Source organism: Callospermophilus lateralis, chromosome 5 (genome assembly GCF_048772815.1).
Source record: "Callospermophilus lateralis isolate mCalLat2 chromosome 5, mCalLat2.hap1, whole genome shotgun sequence".
NCBI lineage: Eukaryota > Metazoa > Chordata > Mammalia > Rodentia > Sciuridae > Callospermophilus > Callospermophilus lateralis.
The window spans coordinates 33,423,356-33,440,650 of record NC_135309.1 but is presented as its reverse complement, the minus strand read 5'-3'; the positions used below and the strand labels follow the sequence as shown (position 1 = coordinate 33,440,650).

Here is a 17,295-nt window from a genome sequence, read left to right as displayed (position 1 = left end):
AACTTGTCAGATTTGGGGAAGACGCTATCTGAATGGATGTTTGCTGTTATTTGGGGCTTGTTGAAATATGATAGCAGAATCATGTAACTGAAAAGAACTGAGATAGCAGAATCAGGAAATTTTGTTTTAGCTCTGCTACTTAAACTCTGCCACCTTAGGTGACAATCATCTCTCCCGGGTTTAGGTTTCTCAGTCTGTGTGATGATCGGGTTTAATCCCTAAGGATCTCTTCTGCTCTAACATTCTTGCATCTAGGTTTGTTTGTTTTTTACTCAGAGATATTTTTTCCTCCCTCTATGCTTCAAGCATCACCTTTCAACAAGACTTAATCCAGTTGTCCAGGCAACAGTTTCCTGTACCTATTTCTACTTTACCATGAATTTCTTGTCTATTTTCCTGTCTCTGTATTGTCTAGACTAAATGATGATGGCTGAAAAATGATTTTAACTGTCTTGCTCCTGATCAGAGCCCTCTCTTTACTCTTGTCTAGAGCCTTATTTACAGTAATTAACTTGTATGTACAAGAACAGTTTTCTTTATGGGTTTTCTGGAGGTCAACAAGAGGCTCCTTCCTGCATTGGGGGTTTGAGGTTGTTTGTCTAGGGGTGGAGGCTGTAGGCAGCAGAGACTGCTCTGGTGACAGTAGTCAGTTGCTGCCCTCCCCACTCCCCTTTTTTGTTCTTTATAATTGGCTGCTCTTGAGTCCTTATTTTCTCTTTAAGCCAGGTAGCCTCATCTCCATGGCAGCTTCAGATACTCTGAGCTGACTGTGTCTGTTCCCAAGGTTGTGTAAGGAAGAGGCATTCGATTTGTTTTGTGATATTCCAGAATCTACAGTTAGGACCAGTTGATGGAAGTGCCCAAAGAAGTAGTTTTGGGGTAAGCATGAAAACTTTCAAAGAATTAGTTCCTTCATTGGAACACAGAGTATGGAGTTCCTTGTCATTGAAGGTAATTCCCACTGGCAATTACCCAGGGGTTTGTTGTATATGAAATTACTGTGTTGGGTGGAGGATTGACCTGAATGTACTTTGAAGTTTTCTCAAAACCAACTCCAATGAAGGTTCCAATTCTTTAAATGCTTCACATCTCCTTAAGGGTCAGAAGCTAAGGAATTATTGCTGGTTACTATACATTTCTTCTTTCCCCCAATCTTGCTGAATGAATGGTCTTCTGTTTTTGCTTTTGCTGGGTTGGTGCTAATAACCCATTCCAGAAGGTTATTACTGATTAATACCACTAATATCTGGAGCAGCTCTTCTTTTTCTCACAGAGGAGAACCATTGAGTCCATTTACCTCAACACAGGCCTGGAGTGGTCCTGCACCTCCCTCCTTTGGCCAGAGCTTGCTGGCTTAAGCACACACACACAAAAGTGATCCACTGTTCAATAGGTGTGGATGTCAGTAGATGGGGCATTCAGAGTTTGCCAGAATAGATACCACACAAGGCTGTGTTTAATGCTGTCCCCTCTTCTAGCCCCAATACATCTCTCTTGGAAGCCTGGACACCCAGGGCCAGTGCATCAAAGACTTCTCTGTGTTTCCCATTTCTTTGAAGTCAGAAATCTAAGGTCCACATGACACTTGGTTCTCTATTACCAAGAGAGGGACCTGGCTCAGCTCTCTAGGGCATTAAATGAAGAAAATACCAGAGAGTTTCTATAGTGAATTTTCTTATTTCACATCCATGACTCTATATTATGACTCTCAATATATGACTCTATATTTATCTAATGTCTCTATATTAATAATCACAAATGCCATCATTATAAGGGTCTCTTATGTGCCAGATAACTTACCTAACATCTATGTATCTTCATAACAAATTCATGATGTAGATGATATTAGCAATATCTTTCATATGAGGGAGTCAGGGCAATAGATGATTTGAGTAATTTGGCTTGGAGTCTCTCAGACTCCAAACAGTACTTTTTTTAAACATGTAGAATGGCTCTGGCAGACTTAACCCTGCCCCAGCTTCCAGGGGCAGTTTTGTTCTGGAGATTTTAGAAAGGGTAGATAATGTGTGCTATGATGGAAAGAACATTGGCCTGGGACTCTGGTTTGCTGGATTTTAATCCCATATTTTTGGCCAGCTGGGGCCTCAGTGGAATAACCTCTCTGAGCCTTGGTTTTCTCACCTCTTAACTGGAAAGCTGGACTAGAGTCTTTTTTGAAGTCACACATAGTTCTAATACTTAGTGATCTTTGTAATTATAGATAAAAAGTAGGCATGTTTGCCTGCTCAGCAGTGCATTGTGAGGTCAGCAACTGCCCTGTGGCTGCCCTAGCGTGAGACTTGTCCTCAATTCAAAATAATGGAAAGCACTTTTTAGTTTGCAGATATCATCAATGTGTGAACTCTAGTAGGAGGTGAGGTGTACCCATCATAAGAAGATCATAATTTTTCTTAGTGCTTTATTTAAATCTTCCTGTAACCAGGATCACCTGGAAAGTTGGTTAAAAATAAAATGCTCAGGTGGATTCAGGTGTGGCCCAGAAATCTATGGCTTTTTTTTTCTTTTGCATTTTTTTCCTTCTTTTTTTTTTAACATGTTTAACTCCTTCTATCCCAACGTATTAGTATGTCATATAATCAGTATAAAATTATGAATTCATGAAATATATGATAATTTTTGTACCAAATTTTTAAAATCCCTTGTCTGTGCATTTCAATTTTGACCAACTATATTTCAAGTGCTTGGTAGCCACTTGTGACTAGTGCCTACTAAACTGGATAGTACAGGACACTTTGCTGGTCAGGTTATAGTCTCCTGAACCCTGACACAGTTTTTGAATTAAAGAAAAAAAAAGAGACTTTTGTTTTTACATTAAAAATCACTACAAGCTGGGTATGGTGCTATATGCCTATAATCCCAGCAGCTTGGGAGGCCAAGTCAGGAGGATCACAAGTTCAAAGCCAGCTTCAGCATCTTAGTGAGGCCCTCAGCAACTTCCTTATTGAGGCAACTCAGAGAGACTCTGTCTCTAAGTAAAATATTTTCAAAAAGGCTTAAAGATGTGCTCAGTGGTTTAGTGTGACTGGGTTCAATTCCTGGTACCAAAATAAGGAAAAAAAATATCACTACAAAATTCTTCTTAAAAATCACCCTCTTCTAGAAATTCGGTGCTTTTTTTTTTTTTTAACAAAAAATCTATTTGCAAACACATTCTCCTTACTTCATCCATTGTACAAAGTGATTCCAACTTCTCATATTTATGTGTGGTATGACATTAAAGACAGCATATTTTGTAGACTAAAGGGTAAGTCTAATTTACCGAATCAATTTAAAAAGTATAGGGAAAAAGAAGGAAATCTATTAAGGTTATACAAATAGTTGCTATTTCAATGCAATTTGGGTTGAATGTGATTTTCTGAAAAGTTTTCTTCTTGGGGTCTAGATATCTTATGGAGATTTTGATTTCGTGTTGATGGACCACACATAATATATACACTGTTCATTTTACTCAAGAACCTGAAAGACAGGCTCTTCTTCAACTTTCACATATTATAAGCCTCATTTGGACAGGTAACAAGGTCCTATTAAAGTCTTCCAGAGGGCAGAAACTGGCAATTACTGCAATAGATTTGTATACCAGCCATCATCAAGGGGAGCCCAGAGGCAGGGTGACCATGGAGATGGTGCTCAGTGGGCACAGCAAAGAGGGGAGGAGGAGGAGGCCTTGGTTGCCAGAAGGAGCGGATACCACCACTCTCTCTGATGCTTGGCTCCTATGTAACAGCTCTGAGAAATGTCTTCTCTACTTATTCCAGAAATGGGAAATTGCTTTCCCTCCAGCTGTTCATTTGGACCACTATCTTTAACAGAAGGTTTTTCCTTACGTCTAGCCAAAGATCTGCCATCCTTAATTTTCCACCTGTTGAATCTAGCTCTGATCTTTGAGGCTTCAAAGAATCAATCAAGGGGCTGAGGATGTGGCTCAAGCGGTAGCGCGCTCGCCTGGCATGCGTGTGGCCCGGGTTCGATCCTCAGCACCACATACAAAACAAAGATGTTGTGTCCGCCGATAACTAAAAAATAAATATTAAAATTCTCTCTCTCTCTCTCTCTCTCTCTCTCTCTCTCTCTCTCTCTCTCTCTCTCTCTCTCTCCCCCCCTCTCCCTCTCCCTCTCCCTCTCCCTCTCTCCCTCTCTCCTTAAAAAAAAAAAAAAAAAAAAGAATCAAGCCAGGCATGGTAGCATAGGCCTATAATCCCAGCAGCTTGGGAGGCTGAGACAGGAAGATCATAAGTTCAAAGCCAGCTTCAGCAACTTAGTGAGGCCCTGAACAACTTAGCAAGACCCTGTCTCAAAATAATAAAAATAAAATAAAATAAAAAGGGCCAGGGATGTGGCTCAGTTAAACAACCATTGAGCATGAGCACCTCTGGGTTCAATACCTGGTACCAAAAAAAAAAAAAATATCAAATCTGTTTAACAGTCTTTAAAGACTAACTTGCCAGGCTGAATCTTCTTGGTGCTTCTAACTTTTCCTTTACCAGTTGGTTTCCAGCCCCCTCTTGACCTAGGCCCTGACCCTTGGATGAACCATAGTTTGTCATTATCCCCTTCATAGTCTGTAGCCTGCATCAGGATGTGGTGCATGCAAAGCTAACTGGTTCATCTACTTGGTTCTCTCCCTTCCTAATGTAACCTAGAATTGTATTTGCTTATTTGACATCTGTTATTATATTATTTGACCTCTTTTGAGCTTATCATTAACCAAAGTCTATAAATAGCATTTTTTCTTTTCTCAGTGTGTATGAAGAAACTAAGCCACATTTCCCACATCCTGCAATTGTTTATTGGACTTTAGTTCTTTAGGTTTCAGCTTCTTCTTGAGCTTTCTAAGCAACATTCTGATATAGGTAGCTTCAGAGTTTTGTTTTGTTTTCCTTTTTTGGTACCAGTGATTGAACTCAGGGGCACTTAACTATTGAGCCTTATCCCAACCCTTTTTAATTTTTTTTTTTTAGACAGGGTCTTGTTTTGCTTAGGGCCTTGCTAAGTTTTCTGAGGCTAGCTTAGAACCCGTCATCCTCCTGCCTTAGCCTCCCAAGCTGCTGGAATTATAGGCATGCACCATCATGCCCAGCTAGCTTCTGTTTTTGTATAAGACATAAAGAAGACTCTTTACAATGTTTGAAATAATTCAAGCATCTGTACTAAGTAAGTATGCAACAGAGTGGTTTCTTGGTTGGTTAGAAGGGATTGGGGAATTTAGCACTCCCTGAGGTCTGTCCCTTTGCCCTCAGTATTGTACAGGATTTACTTGAAAGGTTCTGTTCCTCAGATGCTTTTGGTGTGTTGGAAGAGACTAGAAATTAGCTGTTGTTTTCATAAATGCAATCATTGGTATCTGGAATATTAGAAATGGGGAGGAGCTAAGAGATATTTCAGCTTACATTTCCACCCTGCTTTTGCATTTGGAAACTAAGATTCTAGAGAAAGAAAATTGTTAAAAATTGCAGAGCAAACAGGTGAAGAGAGGCAGGCTTAGAACCCAGGTCTCTTGACATATGAGCTAACTTACTAGCTTTTGCCTGCATAACCAGAGGTTTTCAATTACTTGTGTTAAAGATTCTTTATAGATTCATCCCCTTCCTTAGTTGAGACTCTGACAATGGAACTGGACAGGGTCTTCCCTGAGATTAACAGGCCCTGCTGTGACTTAAGTATGGTTTTCCCCACCAAAACTCATGTTGGGGAATGGTTGAGAGATGGTGTCTTTAAAAGGTACTTAGGTCATGGGGCTTCACCTTCATGGAAGGAGTAATGTAGTTTTCACAGGAGTGGGTTAGTTACTGTGATGATGGGTTGTTAAGAAGTAAGCTTGGCACCTCTCCTTGGTCTTTCTCTTGTGACCTCTCTACCTCATGCACACACTGGTGGTTCATTTTTCACCATGCATAAAGCAACCAGAGGTCCTCACCTGAAGCTCAGCAGATGCTCTTGGACTTTAAGAACTGCAAACTCTTTTATCTATAAATTACCCAGACTCAGATATTTTCGTTATAGCAGTAGAAAATGTACTACAACAGCCCCTTTCCAGTTTTCTGTTAAGCATTTTCCTGGTAAGATTACATGGGGTCTTTTCCACATTAGGGTTTGTGGGAGAAAATGAGATCTCCCCTAGATCACTCTTATGCTCAGGGCCAGTTTTCAAGAGTCCTGTTGAGAGGGATAGAGTGTTGTGATAGCCACTGGAGATTCTGCCTCGTAACCAGGTTTCTGAGATAACATGTCAGGCTCAGCATGGTATGTAGCCATGGTATGTAGTCTGCCAACTGGTAAAGGATTTTTACTTGTAATTTTCATGATAGTGTACCTTTTTTCCATATTTGATTGCAGATTCTTTTATTTATTTATTTGGTACTGGGGATTGAACTCAGGGGCACTCGACCACTGAGCCACATCCCCAGCCCTATTTTGTATTTGATTTAGAGACAGGGTCTCACTGAGTTGCTTAGCGCTTCACTTTTGCTGAGGCTGGCTTTGAACTCGCAATACTCCTGCCTCAGCCTCTGGAACCATTGGGATTATAGGTGTGCACCACTTGCAGATTCTTGAAGGGCAGGAAGTTGGCTCTTTTTCTTTGTATACTCCCTCACAGCAGTGGGCACCGTATTCAGTAGACATTTCCAGATTCAGGCAGGGTATCAGGAGATGTTTTCTGCTTTGCTATTTCCTAGCTGTAGCCCCCCTCATCTTCAAGGTGCTGATTCTTTTCTGTCAGATGATGGTTTGGGCTGACCTGTCTAGACTTTTTTTTAGTGACAGTTGCTAGGATTCTGGGGACTTCCTCAACTCCCAGATGGCCTCCCTGTTGTGAATCACAGAGAAGCTCTTGCTCTTCTCCTTTCTGGAATCGCGTTGTGGAGAGTCCTCCCTGCCCCCAGCAGAGTCCACCCTCACTGTCCTTCATCAGCACACACAGGAAATATTTCTTCTTCACAGTCTTTTAAACATGAGCAATTCGAAAATGAAGAAGGTGTAGGAGTGGAGAAGGTGTGATACTTTCCCTCCCCATCATAAAAGTCATGGCCAACACTCCTGTAATAAGACAGTTTAACAAGAAAATCATAACATTTATTTAATCCAAGTTTTATGTAACACACAAGTCTTCAGAAAGGAAGGCTCGAGGACCTAGGGGAATCCGCCCATTTTGATGCTTAAGTTTGATGAGCACAGACAACTGTGGAGAAATGGGATTACCCACAAGGGGTGGAGGTCATGGAAACGGATGAGGGGAAACCCAGCAAGGCCAGTCTGCTCAGATTCTTCTTGACCTCTCTGCGTAGAATTCCTTCCATCCGCGGATGGATCCTCTGGATTGAAAATCTTCAAGGGAGAAGGGACAGAGTGGCCTTTCTGGATTTTGTCATCACTTTGCAGGAGAAGGGTTCAGGAATTTAGGACTCCCCTTGGGGAAGGGGAATTCTGCTTCTGTGCCTTGCTTCAGGGGAGCAGGCAGGGTGGGATACAGGAAGGTAGGAGTAAGTCAGAGACTTTCTGACTGGGGACTTCCAGTCTGCCTTCAGGTGCTCAGACGCAAAAGCACCAGGCTTTGGGGTATTATCTTCTGAGCCCCAGTAAAGGATTGCAGAGGGGAGATGTTGAAACCAAGATCAAGGTCTCCTGCTCCCTCACACTCTTGGTCTTCCTCTGAGCTGCCTTCAGCTGCCATTGCTCAGTCCTCACACTGAAGGGATGAGACTTACTGAGTAGCCTCCAGTGTACAGAATAGGCCTGAGGTCATGATGGAAAGAAGGAGATGAACTTTGGTGGCTCTTGACCTGTTGGGGAGTTTGAGCAGAACTGGATGATCCTGAGGGGATTTCTTGAATGCACCAGGATTCTCTAATGCAGGAGAAGGAAAAAGAGGATACAATGAGAGCTCTTCATATGCCCGTCCTCTGAGGGCTTGCTCTTGGGAAAGACGCATAAATCTAAGCATGTTTGAAGTCCTCAGAGGAAGGAGCAGTTAATCCAGAGCAAAGGAACAGGGCAGGCTTCCCGGAGGGGCTTGCCAGCGTCGTCATCTCCCACTCCTCCCAAGCATTGCCTCACCTCTGCTGGGTGCAAGTGCACCGGGATGAATTTAGAAGTTCACGAGCACAGCACCTGCTGGGGAGGTGCACAGCGGTAGCCGAGTGACCTCAGCCTGGCCCCATGCACTTTGTACCTTTGCATTTTCCTTGGTACTGGGCACTCTCCTTGTACTTGATCTATAGTGCAGCTGGCCCTGTGAGCAGCTGTGACCATGACTACTTCTGCCCCAGAGCCTGCCCCAGACCTGCAGCTTTCGTCCCCAACTGCTGGAGGTCCTAATGCTGACCCTGTCCCTGCAGCTACCATGTCCACCCAGAGGCTTCGGAACGAAGACTACCACGACTACAGCTCCACGGACGTGAGCCCTGAGGAGAGCCCATCAGAAGGCCTGAGCAACTTCTCCCCTGGCTCCTACCAGCGTTTTGGGGAAAGCAGCAGCACAACGTAAGTCCCTGTTACCCTCTTCCCTCCTGGGTGGGAGTCATATTCCTAAGTCTCCTTGGGAGTCATTTCTTCTCGCCCTTTTAGCCAATTCCCCACTGAAACTCAGGGCTCATCTGGGCTGAGTTTGGCCGTCTTTGGGCCTTAGTTTCCCTAGATGTAAGAAAACATGGAGGAAGTCACTCTGAAGCTAAACTGGCTGGGTGGCACCACCACCTCAGTTGGAAAATTCAGAGGAGACTTTTAGGCTCCTGAAGGTTTCCCAGCTACCCCCAGCCTCAGTGGACCTGTGACCTTTCTCAGGGTCCCTGCACCTCATGCTCTGCACCTTCCATTTATCTTCAGGCTGAGCTGTCAGCTTTCTGTTGTTCCCCTGTGGGTTGAGTGAGACTGTGCGGGATCCTCTGTGTCCTGCAGTTGGTCATGATGTCCCCCATGACTGCCCAAGGGGACTGTGGAAGCATGTCTTGGAGCCCCTCACTAGGGTGGCTCCCTCTGCCTGCACCCTGTCCTGGGCAGGGCATATTCTCTTGTGAACTGGCCAGGATCTAGGGGATATGGTCTGTCCACGTGACCTGCCCCTCACCACCACTGGCTGGTTTCTGCTCACAAGGATTTGTGCTCGGTTCGGTAGCTTATTTCTCAGCCAACATGCTTGTGTACATTCTCATGTGCTTGTGGTTTTAGCTGATTGAAAGATTGCTTAAAGCACAGGCGGCAGCAGCAAGGACCACCCTTCCTCTTTTCCTTTAACCTTGTCCCCCACTGGTGTTGCCCGGCAGAAGGAACTCCACATGCAGCCAGTGGGTCACGCTCGCTATTGTGAAATACCTCTTCCAAGCTTCTCTTCTGTACCTTCCCTCCCAGTTTTTGCTCCTCCTTGTTCTCAAGCTTCAACTTGTCTATGCAGTACTTGCCCTGTAGGGTCTTGTTTTTCACTTTTATAGAGAAGGCTCTGAAACTCAAAACTAACCAGCCAGCAACCTTAGAATTGGAGCTCATATGTCTTAGATACACAGAGGTTGATGCATGCCTGCTAGAGATGCTGAATCTCTCTTTTATTTCACATTGGGTTATAATTAGTAGTGAAAGCAAAATTACTTTCCCTTGTTTTTTGGAAATTGAAAAAATCAGAAGATACCTTCCTTGGGCTTGTATCCAGACATTTTCCAGGATATACTTTATTCTGCAGTTCCCATCCTGCCCTGATATTGTGATACGAGGTAGGTGATCAGGAAGGCCCATCTGTAGGTAATGGCAGGTTTCACTGTCCCATTGCAGTCGGTCCAGGGAAAGGTGTACCCCTGGGACTTGAAAGATTGATTTATCTCCAGTCTGGGGCATAGGATCCACACAAACATTTATGTAGGAAACATGGCAGATATATTTTCTAGGTTGATTTGGGGAATCTTGTTAACGCAACCGAATGTCCAGTACTTAGGAAGTGTTAGGGACAAGTTTTTGAGCTAGATTCCACTTCTGTTTGTGCCTTGCCCTACCTTGTTATCTGATTTGCTAAGGAACAAAGTACATGGATGTACTTCTTAGCCTACAGGTACATTCATGCACACACCTGACTCTTCTACAAGTTAATAGCTCATTAAAACTCCCTAATTGGTAGGTGTAAGTGAAAACCCCAGACATTTTCATGATGAAGTGTTTGGTGAGACTGTTCCTATCATTTGATATTTTCAAGCTGTTGACTTTTTGACAGAAGCCTCAATTGACATTCTTGGGCACATTTTTCTTCTTGTTGCCCTATTGAGCAGTGTTAACAGCTATTGATCACACCTCTCTGCTTCTTCCCTAGTCTAGCAGACTGAGAACCCAGCTCACTCAAACTGGCTTTTTTCTAGATGTCTGGAGCAGCCATTTGACAGTTGTGGTCTGCAGACCTTTTGGGATTTTCAAGACCATTTCAAGAAGTCTAAAGGGACAGAACCCTCTTCAAATTAAGCCTGAGGTGCAGTTTGCCTCTTCTTCACTGTGTTGACCTTTTGAACATGATTTAACATGACCATTGACTAATATCACCGCTGATCTCATCAGGGGAGATTACCATTAGTCAATGGTGGGTGAAACCACAGGTGCTTCAGCACAGGTTGACACAGTGGCTCCAATCCTTACTAATTGTTATTGTAGTTTAACTTACTTAAGAATGTCATTGATGAAACAATCAAATCACCAATTTCATTAAATTATAACCCTTCAGCACGGATCTCTATATGACAAAATGGAAAGCTCACAGGGGGACTACTTCTTCATTCTAAGTATGACACTTGCCTTAGGGCAAAGCCTTTGAGTAAGGGTTGGAGTTGTCAACTGAACTATCTGTTCTCCCCGTCTCCCCACCATAGAACATCATTTTTATTAGAAAGAACAACTAACTATAGGTTATTTGGATTTGAGTATTTGGCATTTTCTTGACAATGAAAGAAATGAATTCATCAACTCCCCCAAAACAATCAACAATATTTTTTGCTTACAATAAAATTTGAGCTTTCAAGCAAAATTAGGGAAACAAACCCTTGTGTCCAACACTATGAACTTGACAATTTACCTGTAATCTCCCCTAATGAGATCAGCAGTGATATTAGTCAATGGTCATGTTAAATCTATTAATGTGATTTCTCAATGTTATATAAAGAAATGTGCTAATGTTTGGAAGATCTGCATAACTCAGGAAACCAGTAACTTCCAAATAGCTGAAAATATGATGTTAGCAAATTGTACATGGGTATAAGATCCATCAAGAGCAAGATCAATAGATTTGAATGCAAAAGATCATGAAAAGTTCACATTCTACATTGAAGTTAATGTCTTAGAAACTATCAGGTGTTTCATTTTGGAGTAGGGTGAAAAGAAAGATTAATTAAAGGGCCTATGAAAATACTCTTTTCCTACTACATATCTAGACAGAACAAATCTTCTTTATATACATCAACCAAAATAATGTATCATAATAGATTGAATGTAGAAATAGGTAAATCCAGCTATCTTCAGTTAAGTGACATTAATGAAATTTTTTAAAAGAAAAAAAATATTATTCTTCACACATTTTTCTTCTTTTTCATTTGGAGCTAATTTTTCATTTAAAAATGTATTATTCTCATTTGATGAACTTATTTTAATTAAAATTTTTAACATTTTTGTTTCAACTTTAATATGTATTTTTAAAAATATTTATTAGTTATTGATGGACCTTTATTTATTTATTTGTTTATTTTTATGTGGTGCTGAGAATTGAACCCAGTGCCTCACACATGCTAGGCAAGCGCTCTACCACTGAGCCACAACCCTAGCCCCCATATGATATGTCTTAACAGATATAATGCAAAAGCTATTTAAGGTCCTTAATATAGAAGAGAATAAAGAAGTCCTGAGACCAGAAAGTGTTAAGAACTACCGATGGGGCATAAATGGAGATTTATCAAGAGATTTGCTAGCCTTCTTCCTTCTCCCACATAATCCACCCTGTAGCTAAGACCTGCCGCCCCTGGTGATGATCTTGTGCTATTCCTATGGCACTAGGTAATCTCTGCTTGGGGTCACCTATTGAATGAAGCAGTTTTGACCACTGGCCTGAAATCCCAGCTGAGGGAACCATTGAGACCATCTTTCCTGGTTCAGTTTCCTCAAACAGCAGCCCAGGGAAAGGAAGCGAATTGCCAGGTGGAGGTGACAGCAGAGCTGGGGCCAGAGGGCCTTGGTCTCCCAGCTCAAAGGCATTTTGGGGAGGCCTGTGGTAGGCAGATAGGTTTGGTACAAGATTTACCTTTGCACTTTAGTGGATTAAACATTGCCAAGAAAGAAATTTAATAGGCCCATTATCTCCTGGTGACTGGCTGCTGACAATGCAGCTGGACCCTTGAGGCCCTTAGGTTGCTGCTTCAGTGAGGCCAGGAGAGCACTTCACCTCTTCTCAGGCAGTTTCCTTGATTCTTCCCAAAAATATTAAGGAGAGTTGGAAAATCAAGACGTTTCTTCCCGGATGGCAAAGGAGAAAAGTTAAAGTAGAATTGCTTTCCAAAGGGTGTATTTGGGTCTTATAAATAGCCTTTATGAGTAACAAGTGCTATTTGCTTTCAGAATTGAAGATTTGAAACATTGCATGTTAGGCGTCAGTTTTGAGTGATTTAGTTATTTGTGCAGAAGAATTTCCCAGCGGTTCCAGGGGTCAAATCCTAGTGATTTAGAGCAAAGAAATATACTTCATTTGAACTGTTTTCTATCCTATTTCCTAAAGGTAGCAAAGGATTAAAATACCAAGACCAGACAGCTCTTCTGTCTGTCCCTGATGGGTCCCCCGTTCCCTGTAGAAAAAGGGGGAACTCCATGCCCACTCCTGCCCACACCTGGACCCGAGCGACTCCTAAGATGAACTGTTCCATGTGCATGGTCCACATTTCTCTCTAGGGTCTTGTTTCCAGGCCCTTCACCCATAGCATCTTCTTCTGCAGTGACCCACGAACACCTCCTGCCTGTCTGCCGGGTTTGGTTCAGGGCATTCCACCCCACTAAGCCTTGCCTGCCTTCTCTGTGGATTCTCTCTCTGGCCTTTCCTTAAGAATCTTTCCACCTCCCGTGGTTACGAATGTGTCCCCTGTTTCCTTTGAGACATTACTAATTTATGGAGCCTAAGATCCATATCGGATTGACACCTATTTCCACCACTTGAGTTAATACAGTGTTTTATACATGGTAGATGGTATTTGTTGAGTGAAAAATGAGTGAGGAAATACAGGAGGCTTTTCAGTCACAGTCTGGAGAGGGAGACACAGTCTGTACACACGGGAGGGGAAATCTGCCATTAAGGCAGAAAAGTGCTAGGTGGCTCTCAGAAGAGGGCTCCTCCAATCCTAGGACACTATGGCAATTGATCTTTTTTTCTTTTTTAACTTTTTTATACAAAGTACACTGGGGATTTCCAGCCTGCTATGGTATATATAACTTTAACTCTGTTCATGTCTCACAAAGCTTTCTGTTACAAGGTTTGGGTTTCAATTTTTATTTCCTCTATTCTTTTGTACCCGAGTCTGTCTGTCATCATTATGTTTTGTCATGCTCTGTTGCCCTATTGGGAGTCCTCACAGTGGTCAGTTCAGTGGTTAGGACAAGACCCCATACCCATGCCTAGAGAGAGCCCATCATCCCTCTGGCCTGAGAGAGAAGAGGTTCTGAAGGGCCAGGATCAGGGGGCTTATAGCAACTGTAAGAGATGTACTCGGAGGTCAGAGTGCCTGGGCTGAAATTCCGGCTCGATCTTTACTAGGTCCATGACCTTGAGCAAGTTGCTTCCTCATCCATAAAATAAAACTTCAGAATTGTTGTGGAAGTCAGAGATCACGCGTGCAGGCAGGTAGTGCAGTGCTCAGTATCTGTTCTGCATCAGCTGTCGTCACGGTTAACATTCCCTTGTCTACCTTCTTCCCTCTTCAGATGGTTCCAGACCTTGATCCACCTGTTAAAAGGCAACATTGGCACAGGACTCCTGGGGCTGCCTTTGGCAGTGAAAAATGCAGGCCTCTTGGTAAGGGTCTGCTCCCGTGCAAGGAAGTGTTGTAACAAACTTAGGAAATAGGTTTTGTTGTTGTTGTTGTTGTTTTAAATTCAGCTGAGAAAAATCAGTATTCAGACATTCATTCATCTATTGAGGGCCTTCTGTGTGCCAGGCTCTGTTCTTGGCTCTTAGACTGTTATCAGTGAATTAATCCAGGCTTGCTTTGTGGTGGAGAAGATGTACTTAAAAATGATTCAGATTGTTTCTATCAATAATATGCACTAATGAGCTAGTGACAGATATCTGTCCATTTTCTGTACAGTCCCCCAGCCTACACCATCCACTAAGTGGCTTTTGCAGAGAATCGTACATCTTCTTTTTATGATTCACCTCCTTTAGACTGTCCACCCAAAGCCATCCTGGTTTCAGAGATGTTCAGCTAAGTGCTGTCTGTTTGGAGGTGGCGTTGTGCTAATGATAGCTTCCCCTCCCTCACATCCCTTTGCCCAGCTCTTCTTCCCACAGAGTCACAGGAACCTTTGTTCTGCTGGTTTGCAACAGTCTTGGAACAGGCTTATCTTGAGTCATTCTTGTCCAGGAGGTTAGCTCTCTGGGAGACGTACTAAGGTTTGCCCATCTCCCAGAGCTGGTCTCCATGATCACATTTCTTACATGTGGGCCAGAAGTTCTATGCCTGGCAGGTGCCGTAGCTGTGGTTTTCATCATTGGCAAATCCTAATTCTCACTGCTTTTCTCTCTTCTTTTGCCTGCAACACCTGTCCCCAGATGGGTCCCCTCAGCCTGCTGGTGATAGGCATTGTGGCCGTCCACTGCATGGGTATCCTGGTGAAATGTGCTCATCACTTCTGCCGCAGGTGAGAGCCCTCTGAGCCATAAATCAGTTTTGGTTCTTGTATCCTGAAAGTAGGCCCTTGTGCAGACAACACTCGCATCTTCACACTGGCCAAGTGTGAAGGTTATTATCCCAGCAGGATCACCTTTCCTGGTTATTTTTGTAATTATTTTTCTGCTCTGTCATCTGTTAGGTTTACCTATGGACAGAGGCCATATCCTAACGATATCTGCTTTGTAATGCATTGAAATGGTCCTGCCAGTGGCTGTGAATTAATCTAAAGTAACTGTCCCCGAGACTTCACATTTCTGATCGTTAGAAGCGTTAAACGCAGGACTCGTAGTGGTGCCTTTCGGGTGGTTGGTGGGGAGCAGGCTCAGGTCTCAGTGGCTCCAGTTGTGCCATCACTGTCATTGAATAACCTCTGCCCTTCCTTTGCCTCTCCCCTCTCCCAGGCTGAACAAACCCTTTGTGGACTATGGGGACACTGTGATGTATGGTCTAGAATCCAGCCCCAGCTCCTGGCTCCGGAACCACGCTCACTGGGGAAGGTAACTGGTTTCCTGTTCCCTTTCAGCTGTGCACCCCCCCCCCCCCGCCCCAGTGTGGAGGCCTTCAGATAGGGAAGTACCGTGTGGGGAAAGCGTCAGGAGTGGAAAGTGTTGCTTGGGTTGGCTCTGCAGTTGGTGTGCTCTGTGTCCTGGGACAGCAGGAGCCCTCCCTCACTTCTTCAGGCCTCCACTTCCTCATCTGTGATACGTGAGGCCTGGCCTGAAAGATCTCTGGAGGCCATTCTGGCTTTGACAGTGTGGAATGTCCTGATGTCCATCTGGTGATGATACTCCATCCACTCACTTTTCAGTGAATACATTTGAAGAACTCTCAGTGGCACAAAACAGTTCTTGATTGGGAGGGGAGATTCCCTGGGGTAAATTATATGGTCTCCACCCTCCAGGGGCTTGTGGTCTGTGCAGGGAGAAAGAGCCCAAGAGCAAGACAAGAGACCAGTAATGGTGTAAACTGAGAGGAAGAGAACATAATGAGGTGAGAGACAGCCTGGTGCTCAGGTGGAAGGTTCCCTTGCCTGGCTGGGCCAGAAGAGAGACACCCACAATTAGTGAGAGAAGGAACAAGGTGGGAGACAGGTTTGTGAGGAGGTGGGGAGTCTCTGGAAATCTCCCCTTGGGTGACTGTTCAGGTGCCTGCAGGGTAATATTCTACTTTTTCTTTCCTGGATCTATGGGAATTATTGATACCATCAAGAACTGAATCTTATTTTGTTGTTGTTGTTGTTGTTTATTTGTTTTTCCTACTTGAACCACATTAAACCTATGTTCTCTAGAAAAGTTCCTTTGGGGGGTCATAGAGGGAACTTTGATTCACAGCCTGTGATACAGACTGTGTGGTTCTTTTGGCAAAATCATTTTCTGTTGCCTGGCAGAAGCCGGTTGTTAAGTGAGCACACCGTGCATGGGTGCTTGGCTGGTTATCAGTTCTTCCTGCCTTCCTCCTTCCCTCCCTTTCTCCCATCTTCCCTCCCTCATTCCTCACACCCTCCTTTCTTCTAATAAAATGTGTGCTCATAGGAAAAGCATTTTTAAAACAAGGCAGGAAGACATAAAGTGAAAAGCAGAAATAAACCCAGGTCAGAGGTGCATTGGGTATCCTTTTAGATTTTTCTGGGTATAAACAAACATTTTTAAAACTTTTTTTTTGTACAAATGGACCAAACAGTATATACTGTTTGGAAACTTGATTTCTCCCCCTTAAATCACCTAGATATTTTTCACTTTTTCAGTGTCAGCACATATAGATTTTAACACATTCTAGCTGCAAAGCAGTGTCCCATTTAAGAATAGTCAATAACACCATCAGTTTCCTTTTTGATAGCCCTTTAGATGGTGACCACCGTTGGACAACGGTGCTTCAACCAGCAATCTGTTTGGGTCCATTTATTTCTGCTTGTTTATATGAAATTAGGTCGGCTCTTGGGTCCAAATTATAGGGAGACACTGTAAAGGGGTCCACTTCCTGGCCTTCTCTGTCAAGGGCTCACCATGTGAAGTAGGCTGGGGGTGGGTACAAAGAGGAGCTAAGCAGGGGTCATGGTGCCTGTGTGGTAGAACAGAATGGGAACTTCAGTAGTTTAAGAGCCGACAGGCTGTGGTTTTGCACACTGACCCACAGCAGGTCAGCTTACTGACATTTAACCATAGAAGCCTGCAGCTGCTAACAGGTACCTAGTAGCAGAAGCAGGAAACAATGTAGCAGGTACAGAACAATCCGCCTTTAGGCTTAGTGCAGTAAAAGTCCCTAAACTGTATGAGCTAAGAGTCCCTAAGCTATTGACAAGCTTGTACCCAAATAAGTACATAGAATGCACCCATTCTCTTGCCTTGGTGCATCCAAAACTTGGTGGTGTATAAAAGTAAAAGCCCTGCTATGC

At 43.4% G+C, this 17,295-nt stretch overlaps 1 protein-coding gene across 1 annotated transcript in view; it reads left to right on the top strand.

Annotated features, from left to right (window-relative positions):
- Slc36a1 (solute carrier family 36 member 1) overlaps positions 1-17,295 on the top strand; it is a 42,401-nt gene that overhangs the window by 1,023 nt on the left and 24,083 nt on the right. The window contains exons 2-5 of the mRNA XM_076856418.2: positions 8,355-8,499; positions 13,936-14,026; positions 14,783-14,871; positions 15,305-15,400. Of these exons, the coding sequence (XP_076712533.1) occupies positions 8,360-8,499; positions 13,936-14,026; positions 14,783-14,871; positions 15,305-15,400 (416 nt within the window). The 5' untranslated portion in view covers positions 8,355-8,359. The remainder of the gene's footprint in view (positions 1-8,354; positions 8,500-13,935; positions 14,027-14,782; positions 14,872-15,304; positions 15,401-17,295) is intronic.